Source organism: Rhopalosiphum maidis, chromosome 1 (assembly GCF_003676215.2).
Source record: "Rhopalosiphum maidis isolate BTI-1 chromosome 1, ASM367621v3, whole genome shotgun sequence".
Lineage (NCBI taxonomy): Eukaryota > Metazoa > Arthropoda > Insecta > Hemiptera > Aphididae > Rhopalosiphum > Rhopalosiphum maidis.
The window spans coordinates 32916989-32935631 of NC_040877.1; the positions used below are offsets into that span (position 1 = coordinate 32916989).

Below are 18643 nucleotides of genomic sequence, written 5' to 3' on the forward strand. Positions count from 1 at the left end.
TTAACACTATTTTATTTTAAATATTTTTTTTCCAAACATGGTTGTTCTCAAATAAATATATTGAACCAATTATTGTATTCCAATTAAAATACAGTGTACCTGGGTCTATAAGCAAATGATCATTAAAAATATATTCTTAGACCTTAGTGGGTAAAATTAGATATTATTAATATTTATTTTTCATCATTACTCATAAGGTTAGGTATAGTAAGGTTAATATATCTATCAGAGTTGTCTAACATACAATGTTTAGAAGCAACAATTATTGTATCTATCAATCTATATATTATATGTAAGCAAATAAATGTACTCAATTCTCAATTTTTGATTACTACATCGCAGGGTTATGAACGGTTTTTAAATTTACAACAATTGAAAAACTTTAAATTTGATCAATTTTTATAAACGGTGGTCAAAGTAATAAGATTTTATGTTATTGAATACTATAATATCCAGTAAATTTAAAATCATATTATTATTATATACACGATAAAAAATATCATGTCGACAAATAAATATATATTTTCTGATTTCCGAGAACATCGTTGTCTGCATTCTATCATCATTTGAATCCGATTATGTCTGGTGGTAAATCGCGATGTTTCTCAAAATGATACACGACTTCCGGAAAATTTAGTACGATGGTATGAGCTGATCGTTACTATACGTGCATACAGTTTGAATCGAATGTCATGAAATATAAATATTTTTCTGTCTTTCTGTTTCGTTTGATAAGCTTTTGCGAGATGACGTATAATACAATACACGCGTATTCCGCTGAAGGATGACGACAGTCGATAATGGATCGAGACGAAAGCTAGACAAACGATAAGCAAAAACGATCGGAGACTGTCAATCGTCGTGGCGGAATTAAGTCGTTGTTTCCGGTCAAAATCATAAAAACAAATAAATAAACAACAAAAGACGGTCGTGAGTAAACAAAGAGAATTCTAACTAGTAACAACCCCATCTTATGTCAACTTAGTCAAAACGTAGAAATTATGTAATATTGCACGCGCGTTCGTATAATATTGCGGTATAGGAACATAACGTTTACGCGATGATAATATATTATTATTGTTGGTGTTACGCGTATTTCGGGTCATGCGTGCTTTTAATCCTGGAGCGGGAACGAGATCCCTTCCGGGGGTGGGCGGGATGATGACGGTGGACTCGTGGGCGACAGTCGTCTCGCAGCATCCCCCAAACGCACTCCTTTGGTGGTGGTCTCGCTCCGACGTCAGTCCCGAAGTACTCACGGCCTAGCTAACCGGTCTGTATTGTTACGCTGCGTTCAGGTAAATTATGTATTTATTTGCCAATAATTAAGTGACGCATTGACGCTGTTAGATCATAAAATATAATAATATTATTGTTATGTTTCGGACTGTGATTTCTTTTTACACATTATTAAATTGTAGAATAACGGATATACAAGGTGATTTAAAATTAACGTTACAGATATTTTATCATATAAATATAAAATATTCACAGTAGAGAAAAATGATTAATATAGTTTATATTTGTTTACAATATTTTAATAGTGGGTTTAGTGGTCAATTTGGAAAATTCAAATGGAAACCTATACTTTTTTGGGATCGTAGTCTAAATAATTTTTTTCGGAATGTTTGGATGCATAAAAATCAAAATTTAAAAAGTAGTTTATGAGTGATAAGCATTTAAAGTTTAGATGAGTGAGTTGTAGGCCATTTTTTTTTTTTTGCAGAGGTATCCCTGTACTATTCTACTCCGCTCAATTAAGCTTTAAATGATTATAAATAATAAACTACTCGTCCAAATTTCAATTTTTATGCAGCAAATACTCGGAAAAAAAATCATAACATTGTGATTGCAAAAAAAATGATAGGTCCCTTTGAATTTCTCAAATTGACCCACTAAAATATTGTAAATAAATGTAAAGATTACTAATCATTTTAAATAATTCTAAATAAAAAATGTTCGTAATGATAAGGTTTCATTATTATGAATATTTACTTACCAATAAAATGACTGTAACATACATTTTGAATTATTCTGTTTATCGCTGTGTTATCAACCCTAATATTCAATACTTAAAAATCACCGTAACCGATAAATTATAATATGCTTAAAATTATCATAGATGGTGGGAATACGGACTTATTTTAAAGAAAAATTTCTTTTTTGTAACGCTGTTCAAAAAGTTTTGTGTATACGAAAAATATATAATTTTAGTTTGTGAATTAATATTACTATATCCAATAATGTTATTCGCACTGTCTGATGTACAATAATATTATAACTGCGTAGAATCCGAGGTTGTACAAATACGAATATCGTATATTTTTTCAGATAAACTGTTTTTAATAATTTCGAATTTGTTGAAAAAAAATAATATTTTTTTTTTTATTATTATATTTCACTGTTAAACACACCAAGATTACGATATTTCAGAACGGAGCACTTTATATATATGTTTTCAAGTAACCATGAACAAATATTATGAAATTTATTTTAACGTCTTAACATGTATTTAGATTATTATTATAATATTGTATTCGTCTGGTTTAACTGTTGATGAATACAAAAATATATTTTGAAAAGTTGTATTTATAATAATAATAAAAGATTAGTTTGAGCGTGCTTTGTCATTTTTATAATTGGATCTTACATTATAAAAATTAAATTGCATTAAATCGTATTTTGTTTACATGAAAGAAAATTAAAATTGATATTCATTTTTTTTTATATGGGTATCATATATAATATTTCATAGCGTATTTACTTATACATACCTAAAATAGTAAAATATATAAGTGAAAAACTAAAATTGAATAATATATATATACAATAATATTTTATTGTGCTTTCTCGTATTCATTTGTTCACGCCAACCTAGTGTATATAGATTTTCTTCAAGTATTGTTTGCTTGCTTTGCTAATATTATTGTTATATATTTTTTTCTTTTACTACAATACAACAACAAAATAACGATGAGTTTTTTAAAAATATAAAGATATTTAATTATATATTGTTAACTACGGTGAAGATAATTTCCTCGTTTATTTATTTTTCTATTCAATTTAGATCTTACTGATGATTTTCAAAAATTGTATTTATTTTTTATTTATTTACAATATTATAGTAATATTAAATTATTTACAAGTTATTAATTTAAAATATGCATTCGATTTTGTATTTTTGTTTACTTTAAAAGTTTAAATATTATTTTTTCAATTTCAATAGTACTCAATAAATTATTTTTATCATAAACAAGGCTTAGGTTTTCTCAAATTTTCAAGTGATTTTAGAATAATGGAAAATCTTACAGAACAAGCTCAGTTATACTTTTTATTGATGAAGTAATTCAAATTGTATGTATATGTTTTGTATAGAAAACTGTCAAATTTTTCAATTTAATGTTTTTAAATTTAAAAATTTATATGTGGACACTTTTGGACAGTTATGTTTTAAAGCCTATAAATAGTTCTATTTAATTATATATATATATTGATTCAGGATCGAGATTAGTAACAGTTTTAGATTCTAAGTGATGCATGTATTGGTTTCACAATAATATCTGATTATTTTTTAACATAGTTATGTTTTTAATGTTTTTAGGCTGGATACAACTCTTATATTTTCTGACCAATTTCCTGTTACGGTGACTATGTTGTCCTTAGCAACTAATATAATATGATATAATTACGTAACCTTAGCAACTTCGTAGATACATTTTTTTTAATCATATGTAATAATAGTTATATTAGAATTTATCTTTATAAATAAAATTGTTTGAAATTTGTCATTCTGACTTCGAATTCTGGACGCTAGATAGCTTATCGCTAATGTAAACATGCCATAGATGAACGGCATATTTTAAACGTGACTATGTACCCACAATGAGACACAAAAACATATCTATTAATCATTGTTTTTCCGTACAGCGGAGAAAATATTAAGTTTTTTTTGTTTTTTGTTGGCTTTTGGAAAAATAAATTAATTCAATAGTCAACCGATTGTGTCATTTATGAAATAAAACTGAATCTAGTATAATTTTAGAGGGGTTGAATATCAAAATATTCTTGTGTTTTTAATTAAACTAATTCAATAAAAAATAGCATTTGAGATTTGATTTTTTCACCAAATATTTGGATTATAATTTTCTAGACATAAAATAATTTTTAAAATATTTTGAATGTTTTTGTGATATTTATATTTTTTTTTTTTTGTTTAATGCATATAACGTTTATGAGGTGAAAAGTTTTTAAGTTGAATACAAAATACAAGATTCCTCATAATTTTATTACTAAAATAAAAAAAAAATAGCATAAAACCAATTACATTTTTATGAGCGATTATACAATTGAAAATCTGATGAAACTCATCAAACGTATAATAACTCTTTATTCTATGACAAATTTTTTGTTTCTGCTATGATTCAAAAATCTTAGAAATTTAAAACAGTCAATCATTACTTAAATTATTATTATTTTGAATGTATTTAGTTTTATTTTTTAAAAATTTCAATATATATCTATACACACAGTCGAAAAGTTTTAAAATATAATTTAATATTCTTCATGATTATGACCTTATACTGCTAAATTTTTAGCAATTCGTAAATACAAAAAAAAAATGTATTCACTATTTTTATCATAGATACCTATCATATGTTTTTCCAAAACAACCAAAATCTCAACTAAAACTCAAACTAAATAATTTAGGTCTAATATCTTAGACAAATGTTTAATTTGGAGTCCACACTTCAAAAATTAAATGAAAGGTCCTTAAATCTTAATACTAGACTTAATCTATTATGCCCTATTCTCAAGTCCAAACTCTCAATTAACAACAAATGTTATGTATAACAAAAAAATACGTATTTTTTATTAGTTATTTAAACAAAAAATAATAATATTTGAGTTATTTTTTATATTAAGGGGATATAATAATAATAAAAAAAAAAAAAAAAATTGTATGCACTTGTATCTTTACTTATATTATTATTTACTATATAGGTACAATATAATTTTATAATACACCTATCTAGATTTATTAAAACTATTTCTACAAAAATTTAATTCAAACTGGTACATATAGAACATTAGTTTCAAATTATTAATTAAAAAAAAAAACTAACTACCAGTAGTATGATATTATATGAAATAATATTAAAATAAAAATTATTATTTGATATATGTTATTTTGTTTTTTAAAAAACTGAGCATAACTAGCCATATTATTAATAAAACAATATAAATTATAATACCTATAACAAAGACATAGGCTAGCCGTTCGAACTTCGTTTATAATTCTTAATTATATTAAATCATTCATCGTTGAATCAAAATGTAACACATATTACACTATTACAGTGACCAACACAATAATGAAGTACATTCAACATCTATTATAATACAGTAGAATTGTTTTCTTATTTTTTTTCTGCCTATAGTTTTTTATAGTCTATAGAATATAAAAAATTAAGCAGTGTTTATGAAATTAGGATACTTGTCTTAAGGAGATGAATCTTTTTTGTAGCATTTTTTAAATTCATGTAACCATCTTCCCAGTAATATTTGCGAATTCGTAACACAATTTTAAAATATTTGTTTTGCTTTTTTTGTTTCAGACAATTTCAAATTGTAACTGTAGAATGACTCTGTTTAATTTGAATAGTAAGATAAAATTTAAGTTTTTGTTATCTTAAAATGTATGAAATAAATACCCTTTAATATTTTTTTAATTTTTACGAATTTCTTGTTTTCGGAATGTTATATAGTTAGTAAATTAAACCTAAATATTTAAATATATTTTTTATTATATTATAAAACATCTTTTAACTTATTTTGTTGCCGAGTCTTGGTAATCTAATAATAAATCTTATTATTTTATTATTTACTTTGCACAAGGTATACAACACTAGTTAAATTATATTTAAAATTTGAAAATAAGATTTGTAAGATACCTTTGTCCTTTGAAGTGTATCTACTTTCAAACTTTATTTAAATTAATATGAATTATCAAGAGTTAGAATAGTTAGCATAAGAATTACGAAATGCATAGTAAAATGTATCTAATTGTTATTTACTTAAGAGTAGGCATCAAGTAGTATGAATTGAGTACCATAAATATATTATTTGATATCAAAGATATCAAGATATAATGAAAATTGGAAAATTTAGTAATAGATAACATTATAATAAATATTATTACGATTAACACATTAAGTCACACAAGTCAAGATTGAAGATTATATTTCAAAGTTTCTATTAATTGAAATATTATCACAAGACCCTCTTTCATACTATTTTTTTTTTAATATTTCTAATAAAAAAAGTTTCACTTAAACATTTAAGTATTTGAATTGCATTTTAAGTGTTTAGACAAAAGGAATCATATTATTATTATTATTATTATTATTATTGTTGGTCAACCAAGAATATTTTTGAGCTATGGTGATAGATTGGTAAATAATTATAACATCACCGATCAAAGATTTGTATTAATTATATAATAAATTACTTCGATATATTTTATATTTGTTTTAAGTTGACCGCATTTTAACTTTTTATCTAAATGTTGTCAAAATAATATAAATAATAATATTAATACAATAAAAATATTTATTCTATAAATATAAAAATAAATATAATGAAAATAAATTGAAACTTTGAATACTGAAATATATTAACACTTTTAAATATTTTATTTTAACCACTATGCTCAAATATTTCTTTCTAATTTGAAATTAAATATATATTTGCTTATTTAATGCAGTGGTATCATGTTTGTTTTGAATTTTAAAAAATAACAAATTAAGTAGCACCATATAGTTTTGTATGTATGTATTAACACACCCCTTTTAAAATGCATGTCTGATTTACAATAATATTGTTGAAAACTAATGTTTGTAGTAATCTATCTATAATTTATGTATAGTATCCATATTATTCTAATATTAAAATACATCGTAAATTTACTAAAACATAAATTATCATACACTATTTTCTCTGTACAAGAAGATATTTTAAGATGCCTGTTAATTTGAATTTGGAATTAATGATCGATATGTGTAAAGTAAATATTGATAATCAATTATGCTATGGTCGGTGTGTGTAATGTTTAAATATTTAGCGTTCATAAATAAATTGTAAAAATAGCATTCATGTAGGTTTTCTATACGCCTAGTTTAATTAAAAACAATAACTAGTGAACTACAACAAACTATATAATGAAGTACAATCGATAAAATTAAACCTATTGTATCTACTAGAATAATTTTAAATTATTAATTTAATCACTAGTTTTATGAATGCAATTTGCAAGTTCTAATAGTATAGTGAAAAATATGTATCATGAACGTAAAGTTAATTTATTTCTCAACTTTTAAAATGTTCAAACACAAAGAAAAATTGTATATGTTTCTTGAACGAATTCCAATTATTTTTCATAATACTCTAAATCAAGTACTTATAACATTTTATAATATTTTAGTATAGAACATCGCATTATAAACAATTCAAACTTTTCTTAATTTCGTATCATGTGTAAATAATATCATATAGGTACTCGTACTATATTGTATGAATATAAATAAAATATAAAATATAGAAAAAAGCAATATATACAACTTACATTATATTTACTTAATAAATTAAAAACAATTTTACTTAATAATATTACTATAAACGAGTCGAAAGTAATGCGTATGATATTTAAACGATTAATTATTTTGTAGTAAACGTATAAGTTTAAAGTCCGTATGAAGTTCGGGAAACGAAGTAAACTCATTTGACGCAAAAAGCATAGGTAATAAGCTCTTTGATTAAAAATGAAGAACGTGTTTTAGGATTTTCACGATATCGTAGATAACATAGTGGTAATAAGTACTAATAGCTAATGTTATTATAAAAATATAAATTCAAATTCGAATAACTAACATTAAAAACCAGAAATTTCTTCTGTTCTATAGTAGGAGTCGAGTAAATTTCATTATTGAACGGGTCATTGTAATTTATGTAATTACTATGTAAAAAAAAATGATAATTTAAAAAATTGCGGAACTTATTAGTCTTTTACGTTTAATGTTTATTTAAAAATGACTAAATATCAAAAGCCGAGTTTATAAATAAATTGTTATTATACGTTTGTAAGTTCATATTGTCAAAATTTGAACTTTGAAGTTACTTTGAGTTAATTTTTTTTATCTAAATTACAGCAAAAACTATATGAATAATAAATTATATTAATGTTTTAAAAATGTTATAATTTTTATAAATTTTTAATTTTTAAAAAGTTCTGGCAGGAAACTCTAAAACATATCAGATGTATCGAATAAATAAAAATTAATTTTAAAGCTTAAATGGCAATGACTGTAAAAATACATCCATTATAAATGTGGACATAAATATATCAGTTAATGTATAGTAATAATTAAAATAATTTCCTTAAGTTGCCACTATTATTCTGAAAGAATTTAAAATGTTTAACATACCTCTTCGTTGTTTTCAGGAACATTTCCATAACCATCCTACGTGGTTTATTGTGTTGTCAGTGATTTTTTTTAAATGCACTTACAAATTGTACATGTGTACAACCACAATACCTTTTTGCATTTGGGTTCCTTGCCATAAATTATATCTGCAGCCACGTACCCTCAAAACGACTATTTTAACTTATAAACGTAAAATGAATTTGGGTTAAATGTTTCACTTATATTATAAACAATACGTTCAAGATTATTTCCATACTATCTACCTGCCATTAACTAGGATTTGTTTGGTTAGATGATTACGTTTATGATGAATCCCCATTATTATTACTGTACAAATGTATAATCAACAAAACATTGATATTACAATTATTATTTTCTTATACGTACCTAACAATATATTAAGAAGTAAATGAAATGAACGCCGATTATTAATTATATATATTTTTTATTCTATAGTATTTATATACTATACAAGTACATGGATGTATTTTTTCATCATGACAAATTTCTATAAAAATCTTATTCAAAAATCATAACTAAAATACATCTATCAAAATTTATATTTTTTATCTAAAATAAATACAAATCACTAATATATTATCACTAAAAAGAAACTTAAACTTTCGTGTCATATTGGAAAGTTTCATCATGGTGTTTGATGATGTCATGTGATAACTATTGAAAAATAATTTGAAAACTCTTTCAAACGACAAAACTTATATCAACTTTATATAGTTCTTTTAAAACATTTTTTTTAATTTCTTAAAACTTAGAATTTAACTTAAAAGAAAAAACAAATAAAAAATATTAATTATTCATTAACTAAAACATATACGACAGAAAGAATATATATTCAGAAGTTTTTTTTTCTAAGACACACGTAGTCATATTATATTAGATGAAATTATAAGGTTTTAAAAATTGAGTAATTCTACGTATATATATATTTTTTTTTAGTTTAGAGAAATTCTTTCAGTATATTATTATTATTTTTTTTTTTTAGTATACATAGTAAAAATACTTTTAATTTGAATACATATGATGCATTATAATGACGTCATCATAAGTTTTAACTAATAATAGCATATGTTGATAAATTACTATTATTTAATGTGGAATATATTTTCTATATTTTGTATTACTATACTTTTTAAAAGTTATATTTTATGTGAAGAAATGCATAGCTATAGGGATCTTTGAAAAAACCTTATTACAACTTGCTAAGGCATTTTTATACAATTTATATTTCCGAGGAAAATAGAAAACTAACGTGTTAGCTAGTATACTGTATTATTTGTACATAGTATATAGATAGGCATATTGACAAATATTTAAATTAAACATGATATCAAATAAGCGTCAAGATATTAATGATTTCTGCATATTTAAACCAAAGGTAAGTAAATGCTCAATCATACGTGTATTAGCATTATGACCATTATTATTTGTACCTACTTTGACTTTGCTATTTAGTATTGATGGTCCCGTTATAACTCTACTAATTTATTTCGATCGGGGTTGGTCGTATATTTACGAAAAGTCATACTGATGATAAATGACCAAAGAGTTGTAAAATAAGTCAGATAAGCCACGCAGACTTAGAGATTCTAAAGCCATTCATCGTAATTTACCTAACCCTAAAATGGCATTGGTAAAATGTGCTTGTACAACGCGCTATCAGTCATTGAACATACGAAATGTATTCATCGTGATATATTACGACACGCATCCTTTTAATACAATTTTAGGGATTTCGTGTATGAAATTTTATTGATTAGATATGATATGTCGATTCTCATTTAGTGCATTTAACTAGCTCGAAAAAGGTTTGTAGATATTATTTTATACGGCGCAATGAATAGGAAAGAGAAATATTTTAGACCATTAGTTTAGATGTGTCATTAAGGATTTTTCAAAGCTTCTACTCGCGAGCTAAGCCTTAAGCTTGGGTTTTAAGCCGTTTCTACCTCAATTCAATTAAATTTTATAGTTATATCTTCATTATAGATATTCTAGGAACACAATAATTTAATATTATTAACATACGTATATGATATCTCTACAATACCTTTGAAAGGTAATTTAACTTATCTGCAATACATTTCACATACCTACATTTGTTTTAAAATCTCCTGCAAATCATATCGTAGCTTGTTTACCTTATTAACATTAGAATATGACATTCATAATTATTTACCTAAATTTATTGATTTACTAATTTATATTAATTGTTTGCAATTATTAGTTTTTTCTTTAAACAATGTTATATATATATATCAACACAGTTAGGGTTTAATCGTGGTGCCTAATAAATTTAATTTTTTATCTTTAAATTTACAACGCTAAGTAGTTTAATATTTATTAAACTTTTATCTCTTTCCTGTTATTGATAGTAGTTTAAATTGCCATGCAAAGAATCATTGTTATACACGTAACAATTTTCTAAACACATTTTTAGAGAAAATAATCTAAAATTTTTATTTTGTTCATTTATTTATTAATTTCAGAATAATTAAATTATAATACAATAATAATAATGACGGGTATTCCAAATTTAGAAGAAAGAACAGCGGATTTTTAGCGATCAGAGATAAATACAAACTTACAAAATACAAGATAATACGTATCATAGTTCCATATTCCAATACAACCCATTTGTATTTCTGAATAAACATTTATTATCATATGAAAAAAGTATTATTTTTTTCAAGTATTTGTTCGGTCAGATATATTTCATTTAACTACGCTTTTAAAGTTTATTTTCTGCATGTATGTCGTGTATAAAACATTATGTCAACAACGATTCTCGATTCAAACATAGTATATGTTTAATAAAAGTCATGATGAACAGTCTCAATATATCTATCGTTCTTATTTTGATTCATAAACTTAGTTTGACTTGAACTGATTTGTTTAACAAATTTACCTATAATAATGATTATATTATTAATTAAAAAATTATCACATAAAAATTGACTGTGTCAATAAAAATAATTAAAACTAAAATAATAGTTGAACTAAAAACGGATTTAAATTCATAACATTTTATTTCCTATGAAAACAAATATATCAGTAATTTAACGTATTAAATAATATAATAATACTTATATAATAGCAGTTATTCGATAATATTATACTTAATTGAACATCGAAAATGTTTGTGTGTGTACGTGCATTAATTTTGACATAATCTGTATACATTATAATTTATCGAAACGTATAAAGTAACAGGTGTTCATTGTGCTTCATTTAATTTACGTTTCATTAACACAACAAATGGATTAACTGCAAGCTATGCAATATGCATATCATATATAATATATTTATTCAATTTTCAATATGTAAATGAATAGGTAATGAGACAATCTATCAAAAAAACATTTTATGGTATAAGTATATGCTCCCAAGTTACAGTGTTGTTCATAATTCCCATCTAAATAATAAATTAAAAATCGTTTTTAGTTTTTATTATTTGGCATTAAAATTAATATGAATTATTTATAAATTTAATTTAATTTTTTTGTAAAAAGTTGATTATTATTCCAAACTAAATATGCACTTCGCAAAAATATTTATTTCACCATTTTATATTTCACTTTCAAAAATATATACGAGGTAGTATTATCATTCAAGGGTATATTCTTCAATAATTTTTGTGTTATTATACATATTAGTAACAATGCACTTACTTAAAATATTTAATTTCTTCCAATTCTGGTAAAAATGTATAAAGATTTTTCACAAAATGTTACAAAAATTTTTCTAATAAAAAGTATACATAAATATATATTAAATAAAATATATTTCCTTAAAGATAACCTCGGTATTATAACATCGGTTTTTGGTTCTGTTATAAATCATATTCAAATGTGTCAATAATTTTAGTAATACAATTTAATAACCCATAGTTCATTATTTTTGCAATTAGTTTTTGATAAACTATCAAATTTTTCCATTTAAAGTTAAAAATTATACTAACTTAGATAACAAAAAATATCAAAGTTTATTTGGTCAAGTATTTATAAGCCAATATAAAGTTTAGTATTTTTTTTATAAAGTAATTATAAATATTTAAAATTATAATCACTTCCAGATAAATTATTTTATGTGTGGGATACTGATTATATTATGATGTCTCTAATTGTTTCAGCATAGTTTTATAAGTTTTGGGTTATGATAATTTTCAATTTCTGTTTTTAAAAATAACCCTTGTAAACTAAATTTTGTCACATGATTTGTATTTTAAAAACAATTTTTTTTAACATGATTTGAAATACACGTTACTTCACGTAACGTCATCAATATTTTATTAGAAAAAAATAGTACTTTAAAATCAACTAACCAAAAAATATACAAACCTTTTTTATAAAATGTTGAGAGTTAATAAAATTACGTTTTTATAATTTTTTTTAGCAACAAACACAGTTTTTATCAACTATAAAGCTACTAGATAATTTTTCAAAAAGAAAATCATTTTGTAGTTTGTTTAAAGGAAATAGTGTGTTAGGCAGAACTCTCTCTGACTCTATTATTTAAATATTAAAAAAAATGTTATGAAATGCCTTTATTAAATAATAAAATTTGTAATTTTTTGAACTATTATACATATAGCAGTAACAACTATAGTCACGATAATTCATTATAAAAATCCAACACTAAAAATGATACAGAGTGTGAAAGAAATAAAGAATATCATAAAGTTGTTATCATACTTCAAAAGCTATTAAAACTAAAATACAATTCACCTAAAAAGAAACATCTACTTCTTTGGGTTGGGCATTAATAATATTTCCATTGTTCATAATATTTACTTTTATCTTGAAACCTTTTTTTATTTTATTTTTAAAATAAGATGTAAGGTCATAAAAAAAAAAAAAAATAAATTATTCTAATATAACAACAAAAGTAGTTAACATGTATTTTATCTAAAATAACTCGTAATTTAAGGTGAAAAAAATTAATTTTTATTAGTTATCACAATAATTAATTCGATGGTCTGTATATGTCGTAAATTGTAAAACGTAACAAAAAAAGAGAAATACTTAATTAGAATAAATAAATAGAGTTGGTACATTACGAAAATATCCTTCGTTTAAAATATCTCCATTATAAATATACCTATAGTAATATTACCCCTTATTTCATATTTATATGTTTTTATTATTATTTATTTTATTGAAAATATTATACAATATAAATACATGACTTTTATTGATTAATAATATAAATAGGTTGATGTTTTTTTTTTCAGTGTGGATTAGTCATACTAACATAATCGTATTCTAATTATAATATTATAAAAGTTGTGTATAGTTATGCCATTTTCGCTATATTTATATTAACAGTTAGGTAATAAACTACAATTTACATTTAATACTTCAAGTATTTGTTATACGAATATCTGTATTTTGATGAAATAATAAAAATGATAAAATACATCAAAACCGTTACAATTTTCGATTAGCTAACTGGTGAGCTACCCGAAAAAAGAAGAAAGCATACGAGTTGGACAGACGTTTGAAAGAATTAATTTTTCACTATGAACATTTTACTATACTTAACTATTTGCGTGAAATTTTTCATAAAACAAAAATCTGTATTATGTATAATTCACTTTAAAAATAATAATGTTTATTTTGAGATAATATGATAAGTTGAAACGCATGAGTTGATATACATTGCCAAAAACATCGAATTATTTATATTATTTATTAATAAAAATTATAAATTTATATTATATTGTAATATTTTTAATAGAATAAATAATAATAAAAAAATATGAATATAAAATAAGGGATAATACTATTGGGGATATTTTTATGCATAAGACATTTTGAGAGTGAACCAGTAAAATCAATTATATTTAAGTTATAAAACTTTTAAACAAAATACATACTTCTATTTTTCACAGTTTATAAATATTATAACATTACATTAATTTAAAAATAAGTATAGCAGATAAATGCTTATTTTTATATTTTTTTTATTTTAAACTGTGTTTCTTATTTATAATTCATTTTCACTAAATTCAAGATTATACATTCGTTATTTTAATAATATGAAAAAATACTTAAGAAAATCTCAGAATCATGTAACAATAAAAAAAAATTAAAAGTGCTAAGATTATTTTTTTCATCTTAAAATATTTTATTTGGAAGTATTGAAAAATTCGGTGGAATTAAATTTTAAAATACCTACTTAGATATATTATTTTTAAAAGTGAACAATATTAAGTTAAATTTACAACATGATTTGATTGCCATAAATAGGCCATATTTTATAAATCATCAAGATAATTTGAAAACAAGAATAAATTGGTGTTTTGTTATTATTATAATTTACAAATCGTACAATGAGGTTATCTAAGAAACAATTCTTAATAAAATATATAATATTTTTTAAACAAAATTAAGCTTATTGTTTTTAAAATTTGTATAATATAAATAAATAATATATAGTATAAGCCTTTGTATATTTTTGAATGTATCAATAAATAAACAAAACAAAGCAATCATAGTTAGTATATGTAATTAATTTAATAGCATTGTTACTAGTCTGCAATCAAAAAATAATGAAAAATCGTATGATTTTATTACAATTTTGTTTTTTTTGATAATGTACTATAAGTATATAATATATAATATACATATATATAAATTCTTATTGTACTAAGTTATAATATATAACTTAAGTAGAAAAATGAAATAAAAAAATTTTAAAATTATTATTTGTTATAGAAATCTAAATAATAATTATTTTTAAGTATTATCTACATAATAATATGTATAATATGCATGTTAAAGGTTAGGTAGATTTATTTTCAAAATAAAATATTGTTAGATATATGATCAAACTAAAAAAAAAATATTAATGGGTACAAAATATATATATATAATGCGCAATACTTACAGTTAAAAACTTTAAGGTTAAAGTTTGACGAGTAATAGAAATTCTGTATTTACTTTGGTAGTACTAACAAGTTATAAATGTTACGGTATATAGTTCAACTAATAAATATAAAGGAACAAATTTAAATTAAACAAACGCTTAGAGTATTTGATTTTAATAATAACTTAAAATATACAATATATAGGTTATATATTAAATATATGATATCATAAATATGTTTATTTCATTTATGTTTGTAATACTATCATTAAAACTAATACATCATCATTGTGTGAATCTCCTTTCAGTCCTTTCTACTGCTAAAATCCTGAATCAAGTGATTTTTAAATTATCAAAAACTTAAACAACTATTAGAAAAACAAATAAAATAATAATTTCATTTGCAGTTACAATCTATAACGATTAGAAAATAAAGATTTTTATATTAAATAACATATACTATGAATAAAAAATAAGATAGCTCCCAAACAGTTTTATGGATGTTTCTGAAAGCATTGAAAGTTCGTACAGTATATTGATTAGCACGTTCATAAGCCAAATATAAGAAATAATTTTATATTTATAGTAGTTTGTGGCTTTTAAATTGTAATTTTCTTATGTATATATAAAAAGTTTTCAAAAATACGAATACACAAAATAATCACATAAAATTAAACAAGTTAAGTTGTTAAAAAAAAAAATACCAGTTAAAAATAATAGGATTGATTTCTATTTTTTTAAATAAACATCTTTAAACATAGTTATCTTTATACTATAGCAAATAAACCTACTGTTTTATTTAAATTAATATATTCAAAAGAATATTTTATACCACAATACATATATTTATGAAAACGACCCCATTAAAAATGTTTATTTTAACTGCGTTATAACGGTCAGCATTATATTGCATAATATTAAAATGTACAAAAAGCACTGGTCCTAAAGTCCAAAAATCTTTGATTAATAAAGAGTACAGTTTAAAACATGATATAGTTTCCATAAATATATAAATTATAAGTATTATGGATGTACACACCAAAGTAATTCCAGTCAGTACTGAACTGCATATTACCATTTAAATAAATTAAATATTTTATTATCAACGTAAAATGTTTAAAAAACCTTAGCTTTGATAATAAAAATTGATACTAACTATAGTAACTAGGTAGTAGGTATGAACAATAATTAACATCTGGGGTTAGCTGAGTTAACTGGGAATGAATAAATTTCAGAAAAATAATAAATTAAATACTTTGACAGTTTTTATAACAAATTGATAGACAATATATTTGAAATTAAAAAATTTAACAGTAACTGATCACTGGAAACCGAGCAATATTCAATATTACTTAAGATATAATTTAAGGGTGAGTTTTTTGAAAGTGAATATTAGGATATATACCAAAATATTTTTTAACTTTATTTTAAAATGTCTATAACAGCATAATATATTATTATAATAATTATTAGATAAATACAAATATATCATGCTATTGCATAATAAAATGGTTAAGAGTATAATGTCTGATATTGAAATTGGACCAGTAGAATTAGTTTTAAAATTAAAAGGTACAATGATGATACGATTTTAGCAACCGCTGTTATCAAAATAATCTATTTCTGATGAATGTCAACGTGTGTCGTACACACAGAGAATATTGGACAAAGCATATTATTGTGTTCTACTTAGTTTTCTACGTGCTTTGATGTTTTTAATCTTATAAAACAATTATTATCGTGAATAGAGTAGTGTCATACTCAACACTCGACATGTAACCTGTGTCGCCAGCAGCTCACCAAACGTTTTAATGCAGCACGAGTACGTGTTAACAATTAGTTTTTTTTTTGTATACAATAATTTATACATTTATTTTTAATATTATTAAACCTTTGCACCCCTTTATTAGTACCTCAATAATTACCATGTTGCAGTCCGCGTAACTTAATACAAATAATATTATGATTTATTTATTGGTTTAGACAATACTTATTAATAACATAACCCGATAACCGGTACTGCCGCAGTACATAACGTCCGAAATATTGAGTCGAACGTTTTCAAATATTTCCCATCTAATGCTAAATGTGAACTTGAAATTATTTTTGGAATGTAGTTATGATGCTAAACATATAATAATAATAGTAGTAGTCTTTATTGTTCTGATAAATTCTTTTGCTGTTTATCTGCACCAAAGCAATTATATTTGCTCATTACAATCAATAAAACAGTTATGCGTCACTGTGGTTGCATCACACGTCTTTTGACTTTCCCGAAATTTAAAAAGGTATTATTATGGTAGATTCTTTTGTATGATCCGCATATAAGTATCGACAAGGAAAAATGTTAAAAAATGTCGTTTTATTCAAACAATAGTAAAATCTCGTTTCGATACGGATATTTAAAAAGCAATTTTTCATAAAAATTATGCATCGATTTGACGATTCAACGTGTATAAAAGAAATAATAGAGGAATTAAAAAATAATAACTAATAATTATTAATTCATAAAAATGCATTTTTTAATTCTTTAATTAGGTTATAATAATATATAAATATATATGTTACAGTTACAGTATTGAATTCGGATATTTTATAAAATAACTAGATAGTTAATGAATTACTAGGGATCGGGAGTATAGCTTTTTTTTAACACTCCTGTTATTATAACGTGTAGTTAGGTATCAAATAAATACAAAATAAAAAATAAAAAATAATTTGTATTATTTAAATTTATTTTACCATCGCTACATCAAAGTTAAGAAAACCCATCGTAAAACTATTACTAAACTTCAAACCTTACTAATTTTGTTGACAATCTTATTAATAAAAACGATAATCTTATCAGTTTTATCTAATTTATTACTATGCTGGACAGTAAAATAACGATATTGTATGATATTATATATATTTTATATTTATATTATATTATATTTTATACATACATGATATTTTGTACAATTTAACACATTAACGAAGTGATGTCAGGTAATTTATAAAATAACTAGTTAAAGTATAAATTAAATTCATTAGCACACATTTAGTTATTTTATAAATTACCTATCTATTTCATAAACTAACTGATTTAACACTTTAACTATAACATATATATACATACAAAACTATATAATATGTTATATATTCCAATGTTGAATTATTCAAATGTATGTAAAAGTTTTGCTCCATTTGGTCATAAATATAGATAAACTAAGACCTAATCTAATATTCAAAATTAGATTATTTTTTTTATTACTGTATCAATATTAAAACTAGTA

The 18643-nt window shown here is 22.9% G+C and overlaps 1 protein-coding gene across 1 annotated transcript in view; it reads left to right on the top strand.

The window, feature by feature from the left end:
* The first annotated feature begins 1203 nt into the window (after window positions 1-1203).
* Window positions 1204-18643, top strand: part of LOC113561279 — a 76212-nt gene continuing 58772 nt past the window's right edge. Inside the window, exons 1-2 of the mRNA XM_026967603.1 lie at window positions 1204-1298; window positions 5616-5661. Coding sequence (XP_026823404.1) covers window positions 5640-5661 — 22 coding nt within the window. The 5' untranslated portion in view covers window positions 1204-1298; window positions 5616-5639. The remainder of the gene's footprint in view (window positions 1299-5615; window positions 5662-18643) is intronic.